Source organism: Haliotis rufescens, unplaced genomic scaffold (genome assembly GCF_023055435.1).
Source record: "Haliotis rufescens isolate VD_foot unplaced genomic scaffold, xgHalRufe1.0.p SCAF_18, whole genome shotgun sequence".
Lineage (NCBI taxonomy): Eukaryota > Metazoa > Mollusca > Gastropoda > Lepetellida > Haliotidae > Haliotis > Haliotis rufescens.
The window spans coordinates 16853627-16877548 of record NW_025963868.1 but is presented as its reverse complement, the minus strand read 5'-3'; the positions used below and the strand labels follow the sequence as shown (position 1 = coordinate 16877548).

At 52.2% G+C, this 23922-nt stretch overlaps 1 protein-coding gene across 1 annotated transcript; it reads left to right on the top strand.

Moving 5' to 3' along the window:
- Positions 1 to 3262: 3262 nt before the first annotated feature.
- LOC125381424 (coagulation factor V-like) lies at positions 3263 to 4875 on the top strand. Its single transcript, XM_048397948.1, has 2 exons — positions 3263 to 3541; positions 3589 to 4875. The coding sequence occupies exons 1-2, from the start codon at positions 3263 to 3265 to the stop codon at positions 4873 to 4875; spliced, it is 1566 nt and encodes a 521-aa protein (XP_048253905.1).
- Positions 4876 to 23922: the final 19047 nt, after the last annotated feature.

The window sequence follows — 23922 nt, the reverse complement described above, 5'->3', positions numbered from 1 at the left end:
CTACATCTATGGGGAACAACTCACTATACACCTCTCCTCTCAAAAATAACGTCGTCCAATTTTCAAAGTCATCAAGTTGCGAGCGCATGTTCGAATCTCCAGAAATGACGTCATGATAGAACAATGTTTTATCGTGAAATAGACCACGCTTCGTTCTTCATTGTTCTTTGCGATTTATCGCGTAACTATCTTAAATAAATTGATAATGCCCTCATTTTGCCTGACGACGGGTCATTATCATTCACGTTGCATTATGACGTCATAGTCAATTTGCATGATAACGTCAACAAACACGGTGTCTGAATTTCACCTCACGAGTAGACTGATGATATCTAGCGCATATATTTATAAGAAAACAATAACGATTCTAAGTGAGTAAACACCCGAAAGAGTCGAAACGGAGGTTAAATCGAACACAATGGTCAAGTGCAACGCTTAAGGCTGTATCTGATAGGCGCACATTCCTTGAAGATGTCAGTTTCAGTCGATGCACGGTCAACCATTGAATTTCAATGATAATGTTAACGTCCTGCAAAACTCTGAAAACTGAGGCATGAATAACTCATCCCATATTGGTGAAATCGAAGGCTAATGTCGAATAATGTCTTGCGACTTATAGTGATTACAACTGTTTAACTTGTTTTGAATGATTCCATTGTCTTGTTTTAGGAAATGTATCATGCGGTATTGGCAGACCTCTGCAGTCACTATTTGAAATAATGAAATAAACAAAATACAAACAACCCACGTTTTATTCGAATTGCGCGTCCCATCTTCATGGAAGTGATAGTGGCGTTTATCGTAATCAAAAATAGACGTCCGACTTGAATAGACAGACGGAGGTTGAAATACGTCTCTGAAATAAATAGACGCCCGGGCGTCCCTTCAAGTATTTACGGTTTGCATATCAAATAAAATATTTCCCGTATTCAAATTTATTTTTTAACTATGATGCTGGAGGATGACCAGATACTTGCGCAGTGTCCATTTTATTGAATAATAGTTTGGATTCCATCGCTTCATAACATACTGTATCTGGGCGAAGAATGGGCAAGCTGGAGTTGGTCTGCTGCTGTGTGGACCACCAGTAGTACTCAACTGGAGACACGGGACAACGTGACAGTTCATATGGTCAGTCTGGCCTGGGATCTGGGTGTTAAGTCAAAACCGGCTACAGATAAATCCACACATGGAAAGCATCCTCGATCTGTATTCGTTTCGGGTTGTTTGTAGAGTTGTGGTGAACTCCGAGTTGAGTTAGGATTGACGGATAAACAATAGTAACACGGTGGACGTGGGGGATGAGCAACATACAAGATTGGCTGTCCGGTTCTTTTCTTTGTTCCCAATTTTAGAAGGATCCATCAGAGTCAGCTAAACATTTATGACACGTGAGAGCTGCTTGGTAGAAACGAGCTTAAGAAACGGTACACATCGTTTACATAGGTGCTGAACAGACGGATGGGGCCTGCTAAGGGTTGGGGTGATAGATAGCTACGTGATCATTCATTCATATACCAAAGTCATTAGGCTGCAGGGGTTACACTAGTCCTCAGTATCGCAGGCGTTCTGGGCGTAACACAACCTTGGCGATAGGCATGTCTCTGGATCATAGTAACCTTGGTGTTGGGCATGGCGTTGGACCACAGGAAGTTTGACGTTAGACATGGCACTAGAATACAGCAACCTTGGCGTCGGACAGGGCTCTGGATCACAGTAGCCTTACTGCGTTTCTGTGACCCCACCTTAATCCTGCTACTGTAACCTAGGCGTGACACAGGGCCACAGTAACCTAGGCGTGACACAGGGTCACAGTAATCTGAGCGTGACACAGGGCCACAGTAACCTGGACGTGATACAGGGCTACATAAATCTGAGCGTGACACAGAGCCACAGTAATCTGAGCGTGACACAGGGTCACAGTAATCTGAGCGTGACACAGGGCCACAGCAACCTGGGCGTGACACAGGGACACAGTAACCTACGCGTGACACAGGGCCACAGTAATCTGAGCGTGACACAGGGCCACAGTAACCTGGTCGTGTTACAGGGCTACATTAATCCGAGCGTGACACAGAGCCACAGTAATCTGGGCGTGACTCAGGGTCACAGTAATCTGAGCGTGACACAGGGCCACAGTAACCTAGGCGTGACATAGGGCCACAGTAAACTGGACGTGACACAGGGTCACAATAATATGGGCGTGTCAATGGGCCAAAGTAAACTGGGCGTAACACAGGGCCACAGTAACCTGGGCGTGACACTGAACCACAGTACCCTGGGCGTGACACTGGACACAGTAACCTGGGCGTGATACTGGACAACAGTAACCTGGGCGTGACACGGGGCGACAGTAATCTGGGCGTGACACAGGGTCACAGTAATCTGAGCGTGACACAGGGTCACAGTAATCTGAGCGTGACACTTGGCCACAGTAACCTAGGCGTGACACAGGGCCACAGTAATCTGAGCGTGACACAGGGCCACAGTAATCTGGACGTGGTACAGGGCTACATTAATCTGAGCGTGACATAGAGCCACAGTAATCTGGGCGTGACACAGGGTCACAGTAACCTGAGCGTGACACAGGGCCACAGCAACCTGGGCGTGACACAGGGCAACAGTAACCTGGCCGTAACACAGGGCCACAGTAACCTGGGCGTGACACTGAACCACAGTACCCTGGGCGTGACACTGGACACAGTAACCTGGGCGTGATACTGGACAACAGTAACCTGGGCGTGACACAGGGCCACAGTAAACTGAGCGTGACACAGGGCCACAGTAAACTGGGCGTGACACTGAACCACAGTAATCTGAGCGTGACACAGGGCCACAGTAACCTGGGCGTGACACTGGGCCACAGTAACCTGGGCGTGACACAGAGCTACAGTAACCTGAGCGTGACACAGGACCACAGTAATCTGGGCGTGGCACTGGACAACAGTAACCTTGGCGTGACACTGGACCACAGTGACCTGGGCGTGACACTGGACCACAGAACCCTTGGCGTGACACAGGGCCACAGTAACCTTTTGCGTGACACAGGGCCACAGTAACCTGGGCGTGACAATGGACCACAGTAACCTGGGCGTGACACTGGACAACAGCAACCTGGGCGTGACACTGAACCACAGAAACCTAGGCGTGACACTGGGCCACAGTAACCTGGGCGTGACAATGGACCATAGAAGCCTGGCCGTGACACTGGACCACAGTAACCTTTTGCGTGACACAGGGCCACAGTAACCTGGGCGTGACGATGGACCACAGTAACCTGGGCGTGACACTGGACAACAGCAACCTGGGCGTGACACTGAACCACAGTAACCTAGGCGTGACACTGGACCACAGTAACCTGGGCGTGGCACTGAACCACAGTGACCTGGGCGTGACACTGGACCACAGTAACCTGGGCGTGACACTGGACAACAGCAACCTGGGCGTGACACTGAACCACAGTAACCTAGGCGTGACACTGGACCACAGTAACCTGGGCGTGGCACTGAACCACAGTACCCTGGGCGTGACACTGGACACAGTAACCTGGGCTTTATACTGGACAACAGTAACCTGGACGTGACACAGGACCACAGTATCCTAGGCGTGACACAGGGCCACAGTTATCTGAGCGTGACACATGGCCACAGTTATCTGAGCGTGACACTGGACAACAGTAACCTAGGTGTGACACCGGACAACAGCAACCTGGGCGTGACACTGAACCACAGTAACCTAGGCGTGACACTGGACCACAGTAACCTGGGTGTGGCACTGGACAACAGTAACCTGGGCTTGACACTGGGCCACAGTAACCTGGGCGCGACAATGGACCATAGAAGCCTGGGCGTGACACTGGACCCATGTAACCTGGGCGTGACACTGGACCACAGTAACCCGGGCGTGACACTGGACAACAGAAACCGGGGCGTGACACAGGGCCACAGTAACCTAGGCGTGACACAGGGCCACAGTAACCCAGGCGTCCCACTGGACAACAGAAACCGGTGCGTGACACAGGGCCACAGTAACCTGGGCGTGACACTGGACCACAGTAACCCGGGCGTCACACTGGACAACAGAAACCTGGGCGTGACACTGGACCACAGTAACCTGGGTGTGACACAGGGCCACAGTAAGCTGGGCGCGAGAATGGACAACAGAAGCCGGGGCGTGACACAGGGCCACAGTAACCTAGGCGTGACACTGGACCCATGTAACCTGGGCGTGACACTGGACCACAGTAACCTGGGCGTGACACTGGACAACAGAAACCAGGGCGTGACACAGGGCCACAGTAACCTGGGCGTGACAGAGGGCCACAGTAATCTGAGCGTGTCACATGGCTACAGTAACCTGGGCATGACACTGAACCACAGTAACCTGGGCTTGATACTGGACAACAGCAACCTGGACGTGACACAGGGCCACAGTAACCTAGGCGAGACACAGGGCCACAGTTATCAGAGCGTGACACATGACCATAGTTATCTGAGCTTGACACAGGGCCACAGTAATCTGAGCGTGACACATGACCACACCAACCTAGGTGTGACACAGGACAACAGTAACCTATGCGTGACACCGGACAACAGTAACCTGGGCGTGACACAGGACCACAGTAACCTGGGCGTGACACTGAACCACAGTAACCTGGGTGTGACACTGGGCCACAGTAACCTGGGCGTGAAACTTGACCCCAGTAACCTGGGCGTGGCACTAGACAACAGTAACCTGGGCGAAACACAGGGCCACAGTAACCTGGGCGTGACACTGGACCACAGTAACCTGGGTGTGACACAGGGCCACAGTAACCTGGGCGTGACACTGGACCACAGTAACCTTCGAGTTTGGCGTGGCACTGGACCACAGTAACCTTCGAGTTGGGCGTGACACTAGACCACAGTACCCTAGGCGTGGCACAGGGCCACAGTAACCCGGGTGTGACACAGGGCCACAGTAGCCTTGGCGTGCCACTGGACCACAGTAACTTTGGCGTGGCACTGGACCACAGTAATCTAGGTGTAGTACTGGACCACAGTAACCTAGGCGTGGCCCTGGACCACAGTAACCTAGGCTTGGCACTAGACCACAGCAACTATAGCGTGACACGAAAGTAAACTTGGTGTGGCACTGAACCACAGTACCCTAGGCGTGGCACTGGACCACAGTAGCTTAGGCGTGGCACTGGACCACTGTAACCTAGGTGTAATAATGGCCCACAGTACCCTAGGCGTGGCACTGGACCACAGTAGCTTAGGGGTGGCACTGGACCACTGTAACCTAGGTGTACTACTGGACCACTGTTACCAAGGTGTACCACTGGACCACAGTAACCTCAGCGTGGCAGTGAACCACAGTAACATTGGCGTGACAACCTTCGAGTTGGGCGTGGCACTGGACCACAGTAACCTTCGAGTTGGGCGTGACACTAGACCAAAGTAACCTTGGCGTGGCACTGGGCCACAGTAACCTAGGTGTAGTACTGGACCACAGTAACCTAGGTGTAGAACTGGACCACAGTAACCTAGGTGTAGTACTGGACCACAGTAACCTAGGTTTAGTACTGGATCACAGTAACCTATGTGTAGTACTTGACCACAGTAAAGTGGGTGTAGCTCTGGACCTAGTAACCTAGGCGTGACACTGGACCACAGTAACCTGGGCGTGGCACTGAACCAAAGTACCCTGGGCGTGACACTGGACACAGTAACCTGGGCTTTATACTGGACAACAGTAACCTGGACGTGACACAGGGCCACAGTAACCTAGGCGTGACACAGGGCCACAGTTATCTGAGCGTGACACATGGCCACAGTTATCTGAGCGTGACACTGGACAACAGTAACCTAGGTGTGACACCGGACAACAGTAACCTATGCGTGACACAGGGCCACAGTAACCCGGGCGAGACACTGAACCAGAGTAACCTGGGTGTGACACTGGGCCATAGTAACTTGGGCGTGACACTTGATCCCAGTAACCTGGGCGTGGCACTAGACAACAGTAACCTGGGCGAGACACATGGCCACAGTAAACTGGGCGTGACACTGGACAACAGTAACCTGGGTGTGACACATGGCCACAGAAACCTGGGCGTGACACTGGACCACAGTGACCTGGTCGGGACACTGGACCACAGTAACCTGGGCGCGACACTGGACCACAGTTATCTTGGCGTGACACTGGACAACAGTAACCGGGGCGTGACACAGGACCACAGTAACCTGGGCGTGACACTGGACAACAGGAACCTGGGCGTGACACTGAACCACAGTAACCTAGGCGTGACACTGGACCACAGTAACCTGGGAGTTGCACTGGACCACAGTAACCTGGGCGTGACACTGGACAACAGAAACCTGGGCGTGACACTGGACAACAGCAACCTGGGCGTGACACTGAACCACAGTAACCTAGGCGTGACACTGGACCACAGTAACCTGGGTGTGGCACTGGACAACAGTAACCTGGGCTTGACACTGGGCCACAGTAACCTTTTGCGCGACAATGGACCATAGAAGCCTGGGCGTGACACTGGACCCATGTAACCTGGGCGTGACACTGGACCACAGTAACCCGGGCGTGACACTGGACAACAGAAACCGGGGCGTGACACAGGGCCACAGTAACCTAGGCGTGACACAGGGCCACAGTAACCCAGGCGTCCCACTGGACAACAGAAACCGGTGCGTGACACAGGGCCACAGTAACCCGGGCGTGACACTGGACCACAGTAACCCGGGCGTCACACTGGACAACAGAAACCTGGGCGTGACACTGGACCACAGTAACCTGGGTGTGACACAGGGCCACAGTAAGCTGGGCGCGAGAATGGACAACAGAAGCCGGGGCGTGACACAGGGCCACAGTAACCTAGGCGTGACACTGGACCCATGTAACCTGGGCGTGACACTGGACCACAGTAACCTGGGCGTGACACTGGACAACAGAAACCAGGGCGTGACACAGGGCCACAGTAACCTGGGCGTGACAGAGGGCCACAGTAATCTGAGCGTGTCACATGGCCACAGTAACTTGGGCATGACACTGAACCACAGTAACCTGGGCTTGATACTGGACAACAGCAACCTGGACGTGACACAGGGCCACAGTAACCTAGGCGAGACACAGGGCCACAGTTATCAGAGCGTGACACATGACCATAGTTATCTGAGCTTGACACAGGGCCACAGTAATCTGAGCGTGACACTGGACCACAGCAACCTAGGTGTGACACCGGACAACAGTAACCTGGGCGTGACACAGGACCACAGTAACCTGGGCGTGACACTGAACCACAGTAACCTGGGTGTGACACTGGGCCACAGTAACCTGGGCGTGACACTTGACCCCAGTAACCTGGGCGTAGCACTAGACAACAGTAACCTGGGCGAAACACAGGGCCACAGTAACCTGGGCGTGACACTGGACCACAGTAACCTGGGTGTGACACAGGGCCACAGTAACCTGGGCATGACACTGGACCACAGTAACCTTCGAGTTTGGCGTGGCACTGGACCACAGTAACCTTCGAGTTGGGCGTGACACTAGACCACAGTAACCTGGGCGTGACACTGGACAACAGAAACCAGGGCTTGACACAGGGCCACAGTAACCTGGGCGTGACAGAGGGCCACAGTAATCTGAGCGTGTCACATGGCCACAGTAACCTGGGCATGACACTGAACCACAGTAACCTGGGCTTGATACTGGACAACAGCAACCTGGACGTGACACAGGGCCACAGTAACCTAGGCGAGACACAGGGCCACAGTTATCAGAGCGTGACACATGACCATAGTTATCTGAGCTTGACACTGGGCCACAGTAATCTGAGCGTGACACTGGACCACAGCAACCTAGGTGTGACACCGGACAACAGTAACCTGGGCGTGACACAGGACCACAGTAACCTGGGCGTGACACTGAACCACAGTAACCTGGGTGTGACACTGGGCCACAGTAACCTGGGCGTGACACTTGACCCCAGTAACCTGGGCGTGGCACTAGACAACAGTAACCTGGGCGAAACACAGGGCCACAGTAACCTGGGCGTGACACTGGACCACAGTAACCTGGGTGTGACACAGGGCCACAGTAACCTGGGCGTGACACTGGACCACAGTAACCTTCGAGTTTGGCGTGGCACTGGACCACAGTAACCTTCGAGTTGGGCGTGACACTAGACCACAGTACCCTAGGCGTGGCACAGGGCCACAGTAACCCGGGTGTGGCACAGGGCCACAGTAGCCTTGGCGTGCCACTGGACCACAGTAACTTTGGCGTGGCACTGGACCACAGTAATCTAGGTGTAGTACTGGACCACAGTAACCTAGGCGTGGCCCTGGACCACAGTAACCTAGGCTTGGCACTAGACCACAGCAACTATAGCGTGACACTAGAGAAAAGTAAACTTGGCGTGGCACTGAACCACAGTACCCTAGGCGTGGCACTGGACCACAGTAGCTTAGGCGTGGCACTGGACCACTGTAACCTAGGTGTAATAATGGCCCACAGTACCCTAGGCGTGGCACTGGACCACAGTAGCTTAGGGGTGGCACTGGACCACTGTAACCTAGGTGTACTACTGGACCACTGTTACCAAGGTGTACTACTGGACCACAGTAACCTCAGCGTGGCAGTGAACCACAGTAACATTGGCGTGACAACCTTCGAGTTGGGCGTGGCACTGGACCACAGTAACCTTCGAGTTGGGCGTGACACTAGACCAAAGTAACCTTGGCGTGGCACTGGGCCACAGTAACCTAGGTGTAGTACTGGACCACAGTAACCTAGGTGTAGAACTGGACCACAGTAACCTAGTTGTAGTACTGGACCACAGTAACCTAGGTGTAGTACTGGATCACAGTAACCTATGTGTAGTACTTGACCACAGTAAAGTGGGTGTAGCTCTGGACCACAGTAACCTTCGAGTTGGGCGTGGCACTGGACCACAGTAACTTCAGCGTGGCAGTGAACCACAGTAACATTGGCGTGACACAGACAAAAGTCAACTAGACGTACCACTGGACCACAGTAACCTTCGAGTTAGGCGTGGCACTGGACCACAGTAACCTCAGCGTGGCACTGGACCACATTAACCTTTGAGTTAGGCGTGCCACTGGACCACGGTAACCCAGGCGTGTCACAGGATTAAGGTAGGATTAATGTATAAAGATAACACTATCTCGATGAAGCCAATGTGATTACCAGGAGAGAAGCCAATCAATCAAAATGTTCATTTGTTGTTGATAATGTGATTAAAGCACAGAAGAGAACACGCTGGGTAGGTAGATACTTTGGTCTGTTAATGACTGGCTCCTTTTTTGGATTTCAATAGTTTCTATTTCTAAGTTTCCTATCTTTTTCCAATGACCGATGTTGGTATGGCGAATCTTGGTTTGTTGCCAGGAAATATGATCGTCAGGATCTTTAATGACGTGTTCCGGAAGGGCAGATTTTACTGGATCACAGTAACATTGGTGTTAGGCATGAACTTGACAACATTAGACATGGCACGGGATCAAAGCAGCCTTGACGTTACCCATGGCACTGGATTATAGGAACCTTGGCTTTAGGCATGGCACTGCGTCAAAGTAATCTTGGTGCGGCTGTAGATCACAGGAACCTTGGCGTTAGGCGTGGTACTAGATCGCAAATACCTTTGCGTTTAACATGGTACTGGATCACAAGAACCTTGGCGTTTGGAATGGTACTCGAACACAGTAAGCTTGGCGTTTGGAATGGTACTGGATCACAGTAACCAAGGCGTTTGGAATGGTACTGGATCACCGTAAACCAAGGCGTTTGGAATGGTACTGGATCACAGTAACCTTGGCGTTAGGCATGGTACTGGACCACAGTAACCTTGGCGTGCGGCATGGCACTGGATCACAGTAACCAAGGCGTTGGGCATGGCACTGGATCACAGTATACTTGGCGTTTAGAATGGTACTGGATCACAGTAACCTTGGCGTGTGGAATGGATCTGGATCACAGTAACCTTGGCGTTAGGCATGGTACTGGATCACAGTAACCAAGGCGTTAGGCATGATACTGGAACACAGTAACCTTGGCGTTTGACATGGTACTGGATCACAGTAACCTTGGCGTTTGGAATGGTGCTGGATCACAGTAACCTTTGCATTAGGAATGGTACTGGATCACAGTAAACTTGGCGTTTGGAATGGTACTGGATCACAGTACCCTTTGCTTTGGTAATGGTACTGGATCACAGTAACCTTGGCGTTTGGCATGGTACTGGATCACAGTAACCTTGGCGTTTGGAATAGTACTGGATCACAGTAACCTTGGCGTTTGACATGGTACTGGATCACAGTAACCTTGGCGTTAGGCATGGTACTGGATCACAGTAACCTTGGCGTTTGGAATGGTACTGGATCACAGTAACCAAGGCGTTGGGCATGGTACTGGATCTCAGTATCCTTGGCGTTTCTAATGGTACTAGATCACAGTAACCTTGGCGTTGGCATAGTACTGGATCACAGTAACCTTGGCGTTTGGAATGGTACTGGATCACAGTAACCTTGGCGTTTGGCATGATACTGGATCACAGTAAACTTGGCGTTTGAAGTGGTACTGGATCACAGTAAACTTGGCGTTTGGAATGGTGCTGGATCACAGTAACCTTTGCGTTTGGAATGGTACTGGATAACAGTAAACTTGGCGTTTAGAATGGTACTGGATCACAGTAACCTTTGCTTTGGTAATGGTACTGGATCACAGTAACCAAGGCGTTTGGCATGATACTGGATCACAGTAACCTTGGCGTTTGGAATGGTACTGGATAACAGTAAACTTGGCGTTTGGAATGGTACTGGATCACAGTAACCTTTGCTTTGGTAATGGTACTGGATCATAGTAACCTTGGCGTTTGGCATGATACTGGATCACAGTAACCTTGGCGTTTGGAATGGTACTGGATAACAGTAAACTTGGCGTTTGGAATGGTACTGGATCACAGTAACCTTTGCTTTGGTAACGGTACTGGATCACAGTAACCTTGGCGTTTGGCATGATACTGGATCACAGTAACCTTGGCGTTTGGAATGGTACTGGATCACAGTAACCTTGGCGTTTGACATGGTACTGGATCACAGTAACCTTGGCGTTAGGCATGGTACTGGATCACAGTAACCTTGGCGTTTGGAATGGCACTGGATCACAGTAACCTTGGCGTTAGGCATGGTACTGGATCACAGTAACATTGGCGTTTGGAATGGTACTGGATCACAGTAACCTTGGCGTTGGGCATGGTACTGGATCTCAGTATCCTTGGCGTTTGGAATGGTACTAGATCACAGTAACCTTGGCGTTGGCATAGTACTGGATCACAGTAACCTTGGCGTTTGGAATGGTACTGGATCACAGTAACCTTGGCGTTTGGCATGATACTGGATCACAGTAAACTTGGCGTTTGAAGTGGTACTGGATCACAGTAACCTTGGCGTTTGGAATGGTGCTTTATCACAGTAACCTTTGCGTTTGGAATGGTACTGGATAACAGTAAACTTGGCGTTTGGAATGGTACTGGATCACAGTAACCTTTGCTTTGGTAATGGTACTGGATCACAGTAACCAAGGCGTTTGGCATGATACTGGATCACAGTAAACTTGGCGTTTGGAATGGTACTGGATAACAGTAAACTTGGCGTTTGGAATGGTACTGGATCACAGTATCCTTTGCTTTGGTAACGGTACTGGATCACAGTAACCAAGGCGTTTGGCATGATACTGGATCACAGTAACCTTGGCGTTTGGAATGGTACTGGATCACAGTAACCTTGGTGTTTGACATGGTACTGGATCACAGTAACCTTGGCGTTTGGCATGGTACTGGATCACAGTAACCTTGGCGTTTGGAATGGTACTGGATAACAGTAACCAAGGCGTTGGGCATGGTACTGGATCACAGTATCCTTGGCGTTTGGAATGGTACTAGATCACAGTAACCTTGGCGTTTGGAATGGTACTGGAGCACAGTAACCTTGGCGTTAGGCATGGTACTGGATCACAGTAACATTGGCGTTTGGAATGGTACTGGATCACAGTAACCTTGGCGTTTGGCATGATACTGGATCACAGTAAACTTGGCGTTTGAAGTGGTACTGGATCACAGTAACCTTGGCGTTTGGAATGGTGCTTTATCACAGTAACCTTTGCGTTTGGAATGGTACTGGATAACAGTAAACTTGGCGTTTGGAATGGTACTGGATCACAGTAACCTTTGCTTTGGTAATGGTACTGGATCACAGTAACCAAGGCGTTTGGCATGATACTGGATCACAGTAAACTTGGCGTTTGGAATGGTACTGGATAACAGTAAACTTGGCGTTTGGAATGGTACTGGATCACAGTATCCTTTGCTTTGGTAACGGTACTGGATCACAGTAACCAAGGCGTTTGGCATGATACTGGATCACAGTAACCTTGGCGTTTGGAATGGTACTGGATCACAGTAACCTTGGCGTTTGACATGGTACTGGATCACAGTAACCTTGGCGTTTGGCATGGTACTGGATCACAGTAACCTTGGCGTTTGGAATGGTACTGGATAACAGTAACCAAGGCGTTGGGCATGGTACTGGATCACAGTATCCTTGGCGTTTGGAATGGTACTAGATCACAGTAACCTTGGCGTTTGGAATGGTACTGGAGCACAGTAACCTTGGCGTTAGGCATGGTACTGGATCACAGTAACATTGGCGTTTGGAATGGTACTGGATCACAGTAACCTTGGCGTTAGGCATGGTACTGGATCACAGTAACCTTGGCGTTTGGAATGGTACCGGATCACAGTAACTAAGGCGTTTGGAATGGTACTCGATCACAGTAACCTTGAGGTTTGGAATGGTACCGGATCACAGTAACTAAGGCGTTTGGAATGGTACTAGATCACAGTAACCTTGGCGTTAGGCATGGTACTGGATCACAGTAACCTTGGCGTTTGGCATGGTACTTGATCACAGTAACCTTGAGGTTTGGAATGGTGCTGGATCACAGTAACCAAGGCGTTGGGCATAGTACTGGATCACAGTAACCTTGAGGTTTGGAATGGTACCGGATCACAGTAACTAAGGCGTTTGGAATGGTACTAGATCACAGTAACCTTGGCGTTTGGCATGGTACTGGATCACAGTAACCTTGGCGTTTGGCATAGTACTGGATCACAGTAACCTTGAGGTTTGGAATGGTGCTGGATCACAGTAACCAAGGCGTTGGGCATGGTACTGGATCACAGTAACCTTGGCTTTAGGCATGGTACTGGATCACAGTAACCTTGAGGTTTGGAATGGTGCTGGATCACAGTAACCAAGGCGTTGGGCATAATACTGGATCACAGTTACCTTGGCGTTTGGAATGGTACTGGATCACAGTAACCTTGGCGTTTGGAATGGTGCTGGATCACAGTAACCAAGGCGTTTCGAATGGTACTGGATCACAGTAACCTTGTCTTTGGGATTGGTACTGGATCACAGTAACCTTGGCGTTTGGCATGGTACTGCATCACAGTAACCTTGGCGTTTGGAATGGTACTAGATCACAGTAACCTTGGCGTTTGGCATAGTACTGGATCACAGTAACCTTGGCGTTAGGCATGGTACTTGATCACAGTAACCTTGGCGTTTGGAATGGTACGCCTAGGTTACTGTGGTCCAGTGTCACGCAAAAGGTTACTGTGGCCCTGTGTCACACCTGGGTTACTGGGGTCCGGTGTCACGCCTAGGTTACTGTGTTCCAGTGTCACGCAAAATGTTACTGTGGTCCAGTGTCACGCAAAAGGTTACTGTGGTCCAGTGTCACGCCTTGGTTACTGTGGTCCAATGTCACGCAAAAGGTTACTGTGGCCATGTGTCACACCTGAGTTACTGAGGTCCAGTGTCACGCCTAGGTTACTGGGGTCCAGTACTACGCCCAGGTTACGGTGGTCCAGTACTACATCCAGGTTACTTTGGTCCAGTACTACACCTAGGTTACCGTGTCCAGTACTACACCCATGTTACTGTGGTCCAGTACTACACCCAGGTTACTATGGTCCAGTGTCACGCCTAGGCTACTGTGGTCCAGTACTTCACCCAGGTTACTGTCGTCCAGTACTACACCTAGGTTAGTGTGGTCCAGTACTACATCCAGGTTACTTTGGTCCAGTGGCATGCCTAGGTTGCTGTGATCCAGTACTACACCTAGGTTACTGTGGTCCAGTGTTATGCCTAGGTTGCTGTGGTCTAGTACTACATCCAGGTTACTGTGGTCCAGTGCCATGCCTAGGTTGCTGTGGTCCAGTACTACGCCCAGGTTACTGTGGTCCAGTACTACATCCAGGTTACTGTGGTCCAGTACTACACCTAGGTTACTGAGTCCAGTACTACACCCATGTTACTGTGTCCAGTAGTACACCTAGGTTACTGTGTCCAGTACTACACCTAGGTTACTGTGGTCCAGTGTCATGCGTAGGTTACTGTGGTCCAGTACTACACCTAGGTTACTGTGGTCCAGTACTTCACCCAAGTTACTGTGGTCCAGTGTCATGCAAAGGTTACTGTGGTCCTGTGTCACACAAAGGTTACTGTGATCCTGTGTCACACAAAAGGTTACTTGGGTCCAGTGTCACGCCTAGGTTACTGTGGTCCAGTGTCACGCAAAGGGTTACTGTGGTCCTGTGTCACGCCTAGGTTACTGTGGTCCAGTGTCACGCCTAGGTTGCTGTGGTCCAGTGTCACGCAAAAGGTTACTGTGGTCCAGTGTCACGCAAAAGGTTTCTGTGGTCCAGTGTCACGACTAGGTTGCTGCGGTCCAGTGTCACGCAAAAGGTTACTGTGGTCCTTTGTCACACCTGAGTTACTGAGGTCCAGTGTCACGCCTAGGTTACTGGGGTCCAGTACTACACCTAGGTTACTGTGGTCCAGTACTACATCCAGGTTACTATGGTCCAGTGTCACGCCTAGGCTACTGTGGTCCTGTACTACACCTTGGTTACTGTGGTCCAGTACTACATCCAGGTTACTATGGTCCAGTGTCACGCCTAGGCTACTGTGGTCCAGTACTACACCTTGGTTACTGTGGTCCAGTGTCAAGCCTAGGTTACTGTGGTCCAGTACTACACCTAGGGTACTGTGTCCAGTACTTCACCTAGGTTACTGTGTCCAGTGTCATGCCTAGGTTACTGTGGTCCAGTACTTCACCCAAGTTACTGTGGCCCAGTGTCATGCAAAGGTTACTGTAGTCCTGTGTCACACAAAGGTTACTGAGGTCCTGCGTCACACAAAAGGTTACTGTGGTCCATTGTCACGCCTAGGTAACTGTGGTCCAGTGTCACGCAAAAGGTTACTGAGGTCCAGTGTCACGCCTAGGTTACTGAGGTCCAGTACTACACCTAGGTACTGTGGTCCAGTACTTCACCCAGGTTACTGTGGTCCAGTGTTACGCAAAAGGTTATTGTGGTCCAGTGACACGCCTAGGTTACTGGGGTCCAGTACTACACCCAGGTTACTGTGGTCCAGTACTACACCTAGGTTACTGTGGTCCAGTGTTACGCAAAAGGTTATTGTGGTCCAGTGTTACGCAAAAGGTTATTGTGGTCCAGTACTACACCTAGGTTACTGTGGTCCAGTACTTCACCCAGGTTACTGTCGTCCAGTACTACACCTAGGTAACTGTGGTCCAGTACTTCACCCAGGTTACTGTGGTCCAGTACTACACCTAGGTTACTGTGGTCCAGTACTTCACCCAGGTTACTGTCGTCCAGTACTACACCTAGGTAACTGTGGTCCAGTACTACACCTAGGTTACTGTGGTCCAGTACTACACCTAGGTTACTGTGGTCCATTGTCACGCCTAGGTTACTGTGGTCCAGTGTTACGCAAAAGGTTACTGTGGTCCAGTGTTACGCAAAAGGTTACTGTGGTCCAGTGTTACGCAAAAGGTTACTGTGGTCCAGTGTTACGCAAAAGGTTACTGTGGTCCAGTACTACACCTAGGTTACTGTGGTCCAGTGTTACGCAAAAGGTTATTGTGGTCCAGTGACACGCCCAGGTGGCACCCCTTCATCAAGAAAACCGTCAACACACCTGCAGTCCCCCGCACCAGGACTACACGGTCTTTAGCCCTGCAGTCGCCCTGCGAGTAATCGTCTCCTCACATAAGTTCATGAAAGCGTACTTAATGATTTAGCCTACTTCTACCTAGACTGAAAGCATTGAAACCTTTACAGGCCCTCTTTGAATATACACATCTAATCAGTGGCCACGTGGTGTGCACACGTTCATTCAGAAGTCCGCCATATTGAATTGCTCCCACGCACTGATAATGCTCGAGTTGTGTATATCCGCCCACGCACCCGGGGGAGGAGGGGGCCGGGGGAGGAGGAGGGTACGCATTTGCTGCCGTAGTGATCTGCGGCACGCTACTTCTTCCTCTACATGTTGCATATACAAACTGATTTTGTTGATGTCTGCTGGTTCATCACTGCAGCTCTGACAAGTCGGAAATGATTATTCTTACTTCAGACAAAATAATTGTAGGGGACCAGAAGGGCGGGGCGGAGGGTGAAGATGAGTAATGACAGCATTACTGTTGTTAGAAGAAGTTGTAGAAGTAGCATATTTTTATTAATTAATTTGGAGAAGTTATAGTAGAACAGCACTGAGTGACTACACCGCCCTGCAGAGTGCTCTACCTCGACAGCACCGTCTCCACCCCTGCAGACTGCTATACCTCGACAACACCGTCTCTACTCCTGCAGACTGCTATACCTCGACAACACCGTCTCCACCCCTGCAGACTGCTCTACCTCGACAGCACCGTCTCCACCCCTGCAGACTGCTATACCTCGACAACACCGTCTCCACCCCTGCAGAGTGCTCTACCTCGACGACACCGACTCCACCCCTGCAGAGTGCTCTACCTCGACGACACCATCTCCACCCCTGCAGACTGCTCTACCTCGACAGCACCGTCCCCACCCCTGCAGACTGCTATACCTCGACAACGCCGTCTCCACCCCTGCAGAGTGCTCTACCTTGACGACGCCGTCTCCACCCCTGCAGAGTGCTCTACCTCGACGACACCGTCTCCACCCCTGCAGACAGATCTACCTCGACGACACCGTCTCTACCCCTACAGTCAGCTCTACCTCGACGACACCGTCTCCACCCCTGCAGAGTGCTCTACCTCGATTACACCGTCTCCACCGTCTCCACCCCTGCAGTCAGCTCTACCTCGACGACACCGTCTCCACCCCTGCAGACAGCTCTACCTCGACGACACCGTCTCCACCCCTACAGTCAGCTCTACCTCGACTACACCGTCTCCACCCCTGCAGTCAGCTCTACCTCGACGTCTAGGTCTCCACCACTACAATCACCACTATGTGGACTACACCGTCTTCACTCCTACAGTCAGCTCTACCTCGACTACCCCTTCTCTACCATTCCAGTTAGATGTACCTCGTCTACACCATCTCCACTCCTACAGTCAGCTCTACCTCGACTATCCCGTCTCCACCACTCCAGTCAGATGTACCTCGTCTACACCGCCTCCGCCACTACAGTCAGCCCTACCTCGACTACCCCGTCTCCACACCTACAATCACCTCTATGTGGACTACACCGTCTCCACCACTACAATCACCTCTATGTCGACTACACCGTCTCCACTCCTACAGTCAGCTCTACCTCGACTACACAGTCTCGACACCTGCAATCACCTCTATGTGGACTACACCGTCTCCACTCCTACAGTCAGCTCTACCTCGACTACACAGTCTCCACACCTACGATCACCTCTATGTGGACTACACCGTCTCCACTCCTACAGTCATCTCTATGTGGACTACACAGTCGCCACTCCTACAGTCAGCTATACCCGACTACATCGTCTCAACCACTACAGTCAGCTGTACCCGACTACACCGTCTCCACCCCTACAGTCAGCTGTACCCGACTACATCGTCTCCACCAATACAGTCAACTGTACCTCGACTACACCGTCTCCACCCCTACAGTCAGTGTACCTCGACTACCCCGCCTCCACCACTACAGTCAGCTGTACCCGACTACATCGTCTCCACCACTACAGTCAGCTGTACCCGACTACATCGTCTCCAACAATACAGTCAACTGTACCTCGACTACATCGTCTCCACCACTACAGTCGGATGTACCCGACTACACCGCCCCCGCCCCTAGAGTCAGCTGTAACTCGACTACACCGCCCCCACCACTACAGTCGGATGTACCCGACTACACCGTCCCCACCCCTACAATCAGCTGTACCCGACTACACCGCCCCCACCACTACAGTCGGATGTACCCGACTACACCGTCCCCACCACTACAGTCAGCTGTACCCGACTACACCGTCCCCACCACTACAGTCAGCTGTAACTCGACTACACCGTCCCCACAACTACAGTCAACTGTACCCGACTACACCGTCCCCACCACTACAGTCGGATGTACCCGACTCCGCCATCTCCACCTCTACAGTCGGATGTACCCGATTACACCATCTCCACCCCTACAATCAGCTGTACTCGACTAAACCGTCTCCACCAATACAATCGGATGTACCCGATTACACCGTCCCCACCACTACAGTCGGATGTACCCGACTACGCCATCTCCACCTCTACAGTCGGATGTACCCGATTACATCGTCTCCACCACTACAGACAACTGTACCCGACTACACCGTCTCCACCACTACAGTCAGCTGTACCTCGACTACACCGTCTCCAACACTACAGTCAGCTGTACCCAACAACACCGTCTCCACCACTACAGTCAGCTGTACCCGACTACACCGTCTCCACCCCTACAATCAGCTGTACTCGACTAAACCGTCTCCACCAATACAGTCGGATGTACCCGACTACACCGTCCCCACCACTACAGTCGGATGTACCCGACTACGCCATCTCCACCTCTACAGTCGGATGTACCGATTACATCGTCTCCACCACTACAGTCAGATGTCCCCAACTACACCATCTCCACCACTACAATCAGTTGTACCTCGTCTCATCGTCTCCATCCCTACAGTCAGTGTACCTCGACTACACCGTCTCCACCACTACAGTCAACTGTACCTCGACTACACCATCTCCACCACTACAGTCAACTGTACCCGACTACACCGTCTCCACCCCTACAGTCAGTGTACCTCGACTACACCGTCTCCACCCCTACAGTCAGCTGTACCTCGACTACACCGTCTCCACCCCTACAGTCAGCTGTACCCGACTACATCGCCTCCACCACTACAGTCAACTGTACCTCTACTACACCGTCTCCACCCCTACAGTCAGTGTACCTCGACTTCACCGTCTCCAACCCTACAGTAAGTGTACCTCGACTACCCCGCCTCCACCACTACAGTCAGCTGTACCCGACTACATCGTCTCCACCACTACAGTCAGCTGTACCCGACTACACCGTCTCCACCACTACAGTCAGCTGTACCCGACTACACCGTCTCCACCACTACAGTCAGCTGTACCCGACTACACCGTCTCCACCACTACAGTCAGCTGTACCTCGACTACACCGTCTCCACCACTACAGTCAGCTGTACCCGACTACATCGTCTCCACCACTACAGTCAGCGGTACCCGACTACCCCGTCTCCACCGCTACAGTCAGCTGTACCTCGACTACACCGTCTCCACCACTACAGTCGGATGTACCCGACTACACCGTCTCCACCCCTACAGTTCGTTGTACCCGACTACACCGTGTCCACCCCTACAGTCAACTGTACCCGACTACAGCGTCTCCACCACTGCAGTCAGCTGTACCCGACTACACCATCTCCACCACTACAGTCAGCTGTACCCGACTACACCGTCTCCACCCCTACAGTCAACTGTACCTCGACTACACCATCTCCACCACTACAGTCAGCTGTACCCGACTACATCGTCTCCATCCCTACAGTCAACTGTACCCGACTACACCGTCTCCATCACTACAGTCAGCTGTACCCGACTACACCGTCCCCACCCCTACAGTCAGCTGTACCCGACTACATCGTCTCCACCACTATAGTCAGCTGTACCCGACTACACCGTCTCCACCCCTACAGTCAGCTGTACCCGACTACATCGCCTCCACCACTACAGTCAACTGTACCTCGACTACACCGTCTCCACCCCTACAGTCAGTGTACCTCGACTTCACCGTCTCCAACCCTACAGTAAGTGTACCTCGACTACCCCGCCTCCACCACTACAGTCAGCTGTACCCGATTACATCGTCTCCACCACTACAGTCAGCTGTACCTCGACTACACCGGGTCCACCACTACAGTCAACTGTACCTCGACTACACCATCTCCACCACTACAGTCAACTGTACCCGACTACACCGTCTCCATCCCTACAGTCAGTGTACCTCGACTACACCGTCTCCACCCCTACAGTCAGCTGTACCTCGACTACACCGTCTCCACCCCTACAGTCGGATGTACCCGACTACACCGTCTCCACCCCTACAGTCAGCTGTACCCGACTTCACCGTCTCCACCCCTACAGTCAGCTGTACCTCGACTACACCGTCTCCACCCCTACAGTCAGCTGTACCTCGACTACACCGTCTCCACCCCTACAGTCAGCTGTACCCGACTACATCGCCTCCACCACTACAGTCAACTGTACCTCTACTACACCGTCTCCACCCCTACAGTCAGTGTACCTCGACTACACCGTCTCCAACCCTACAGTAAGTGTACCTCGACTACCCCGCCTACACCACTACAGTCAGCTGTACCCGACTACATCGTCTCCACCACTACAGTCAGCTGTACCCGACTACACCGTCTCCACCACTACAGTCAGCTGTACCCGACTACACCGTCTCCACCACTACAGTCAGCTGTACCCGACTACATCGTCTCCACCACTACAGCCAGCGGTACCCGACTACCCCGTCTCCACCGCTACAGTCAGCTGTACCTCGACTACACCGTCTCCACCACTACAGTCGGATGTACCCGACTACACCGTCTCCACCCCTACAGTTCGTTGTACCCGACTACACCGTGTCCACCCCTACAGTCAACTGTACCCGACTACAGCGTCTCCACCACTGCAGTCAGCTGTACCCGACTACACCATCTCCACCACTACAGTCAGCTGTACCCGACTACACCGTCTCCATCCCTACAGTCAACTGTACCCGACTACACCGTCTCCATCACTACAGTCAGCTGTACCCGACTACACCGTCCCCACCCCTACAGTCAGCTGTACCCGACTACATCGTCTCCACCACTACAGTCAGCTGTACCCGACTACACCGTCTCCACCACTACAGTCAGCTGTACCCGACTACACCGTCTCCACCACTACAGTCAGCTGTACCCGACTACATCGTCTCCACCACTACAGTCAGCTGTACCCGACTACACCGCCCCCACCCCTACAGTCAGCTGTACCTCGACTACACCGTCTCCACCTCTACAGTCAGCGGTACCCGACTACATCGTCTCCACCACTACAGTCAGATGCACCCGACTACACCGTCTCCACCACTACAGTCAGATGCACCCGACTACACCGTCTCCACCACTATAGTCAGCTGTACCCGACTACACCGTCTCCACCCCTACAGTCGGATGTACCCGACTACACCGTCCCAACCCCTACAGTCAGCTGTACCCGACTACACCGTCCCCATCCCCTACAGTCAGCTGTACCCGACTACACCGTCTCCACCCCTACAGTCAGCCGTACTCGACTAAACCGTCTCCACCACTACAGTCTGATGTACCCGACTACACCGTCTCCACACCTACAGTCACCTGTACCCGACTACACCGTCTCCACCACTACAGTCAGATGCACTCGACTAAACCGTCTCCACCACTACAGTCAGCTGTACCCGACTACACCGTGTCCACAACAACAGTCAGCTGTACCTCGACTACACCGTCACCACCACTACAGTCAGCTGTACCCGACTTCACCGTCTCCACCACTACAGTCAGCTGTACCCGACAACACCGTCATCACCACTACAGACAGATGTACCCGACTACACCGTCCAAACCCCTACAGTCAGCTGTACCCGACTACACCGTGTCCACAACAACAGTCAGCTCCACCTCGACTACACCGTCTCCACCCCTACAGTCAGTTTTACCCGACTACATCGTCTCCACCACTACAGTCAGCGGTACCCGACTACACCGTCTCCACCACTGCAGTCAGCTGTACCCGACTACACCGTCTCCACCACTACAGTCAGCTCCACCTCGACTACACCGTCTCCACCCCTACAGTCAGTTGTACCCGACTACATCGTCTCCACCCCTACAGTCAGCTGTACCCGACTACATCGTCTCAACCCCTACAGTCAACTGTACCCGACTATATCGTCTTCACCACTACAGTCAGCTGTACCCGACTACACCGTCTCCACCCCTACAGTCAACTGTACCCGACTACACCGTCTCAACCAGTACAGTCAGCTGTACCTCGACTACACCGTCTCCACCCCTACAGTCAGTTGTACCCGACTACATCGTCTCCACCACTACAGTCAGCTGTACCCGACTACATCGTCTCAACCCCTACAGTCAACTGTACCCGACTACACCGTCTCCACCACTACAGTCAGCTGTACCCGACTACACCGTCTCCACCACTACAGTCAACTGTACCTCGACTACACCGTCTCCACCCCTACAGTCAGCTGTGCCCGACTACACCGTCTCCACCACTACAGTCAGCTGTGCCCGACTACACCATCTCCACCACTACAGTCAGCTGTACCTCGACTACATCGTCTCCACTCCTACAGTCAGCTGTACCCGACTACACCGTCTCCACCCCTACAGTCAACTGTACCCGACTACACCGTCTCCACCACTACAGTCAGCTGTACCTCGACTACACCGTCTCCACCCCTACAGTCAGCTGTACCCGACTACACCGTCTCCACCCCTACAGTCAACTGTTCCCGACTACACCGTCTCCACCACTACAGTCAGCTGTACCTCGACTACACCGTCTCCACCCCTACAGTCTGATGTACCCGACTACACCGTCTCCACCCCTACAGTCAGCTGTACCCGACTACACCGTCTCCACCACTACAGTCAGCTGTACCTCGACTACACCGTCTCTACCCCTACAGTCAACTGTACCCGACTACATCGTCTCCACCACTACAGTCAGCTGTACCCGACTACATCGTCTCCACCCCTACAGTCAGTTGTACCTCGACTACACCGTCTCAACTTCTACAGTCGGATATTCCCGACTACATCGTCTCCACCACTACAGTCAGTTGTACCTCGACTACACCGTCTCAACTTCTACAGTCGGATATTCCCGACTACACCGTCTCCACCCCTACAGTCAGCTGTACCCGACTACACCGTCTCCACCCCTACAGTCAACTGTACCCGACTACACCGTCTCCACCCCTACAGTCAGCTGTAACCGACTACATCGTCTCCACCACTACAGTCGGATATTCCCGACTACACCGTCTCCACCCCTACAGTCAGCTGTACCTCGACTACACCGTCTCAACTTCTACAGTCGGATATTCCCGACTACACCGTCTCCACCCCTACAGTCAACTGTACCCGACTACACCGTCTCCACCACTACAGTCAGCTGTACCCGACTACACCGTCTCCACCCCTACAGTCAACTGTACCCGACTACACCGTCTCCACCACTACAGTCAGCTGTACCCGACTACACCGTCTCCACCCCTACAGTCAACTGTACCCGACTACACCGTCTCCACCCCTACAGTCAGCTGTACCCGACTACATCGTCTCCACCCCTACAGTCAGTGTACCTCGACTACACCGTCTCCACCCCTACAGTCAGTGTACCTCGACTACACCGTTTCCATCTCTACAGTCGGATGTACCCGACTACAC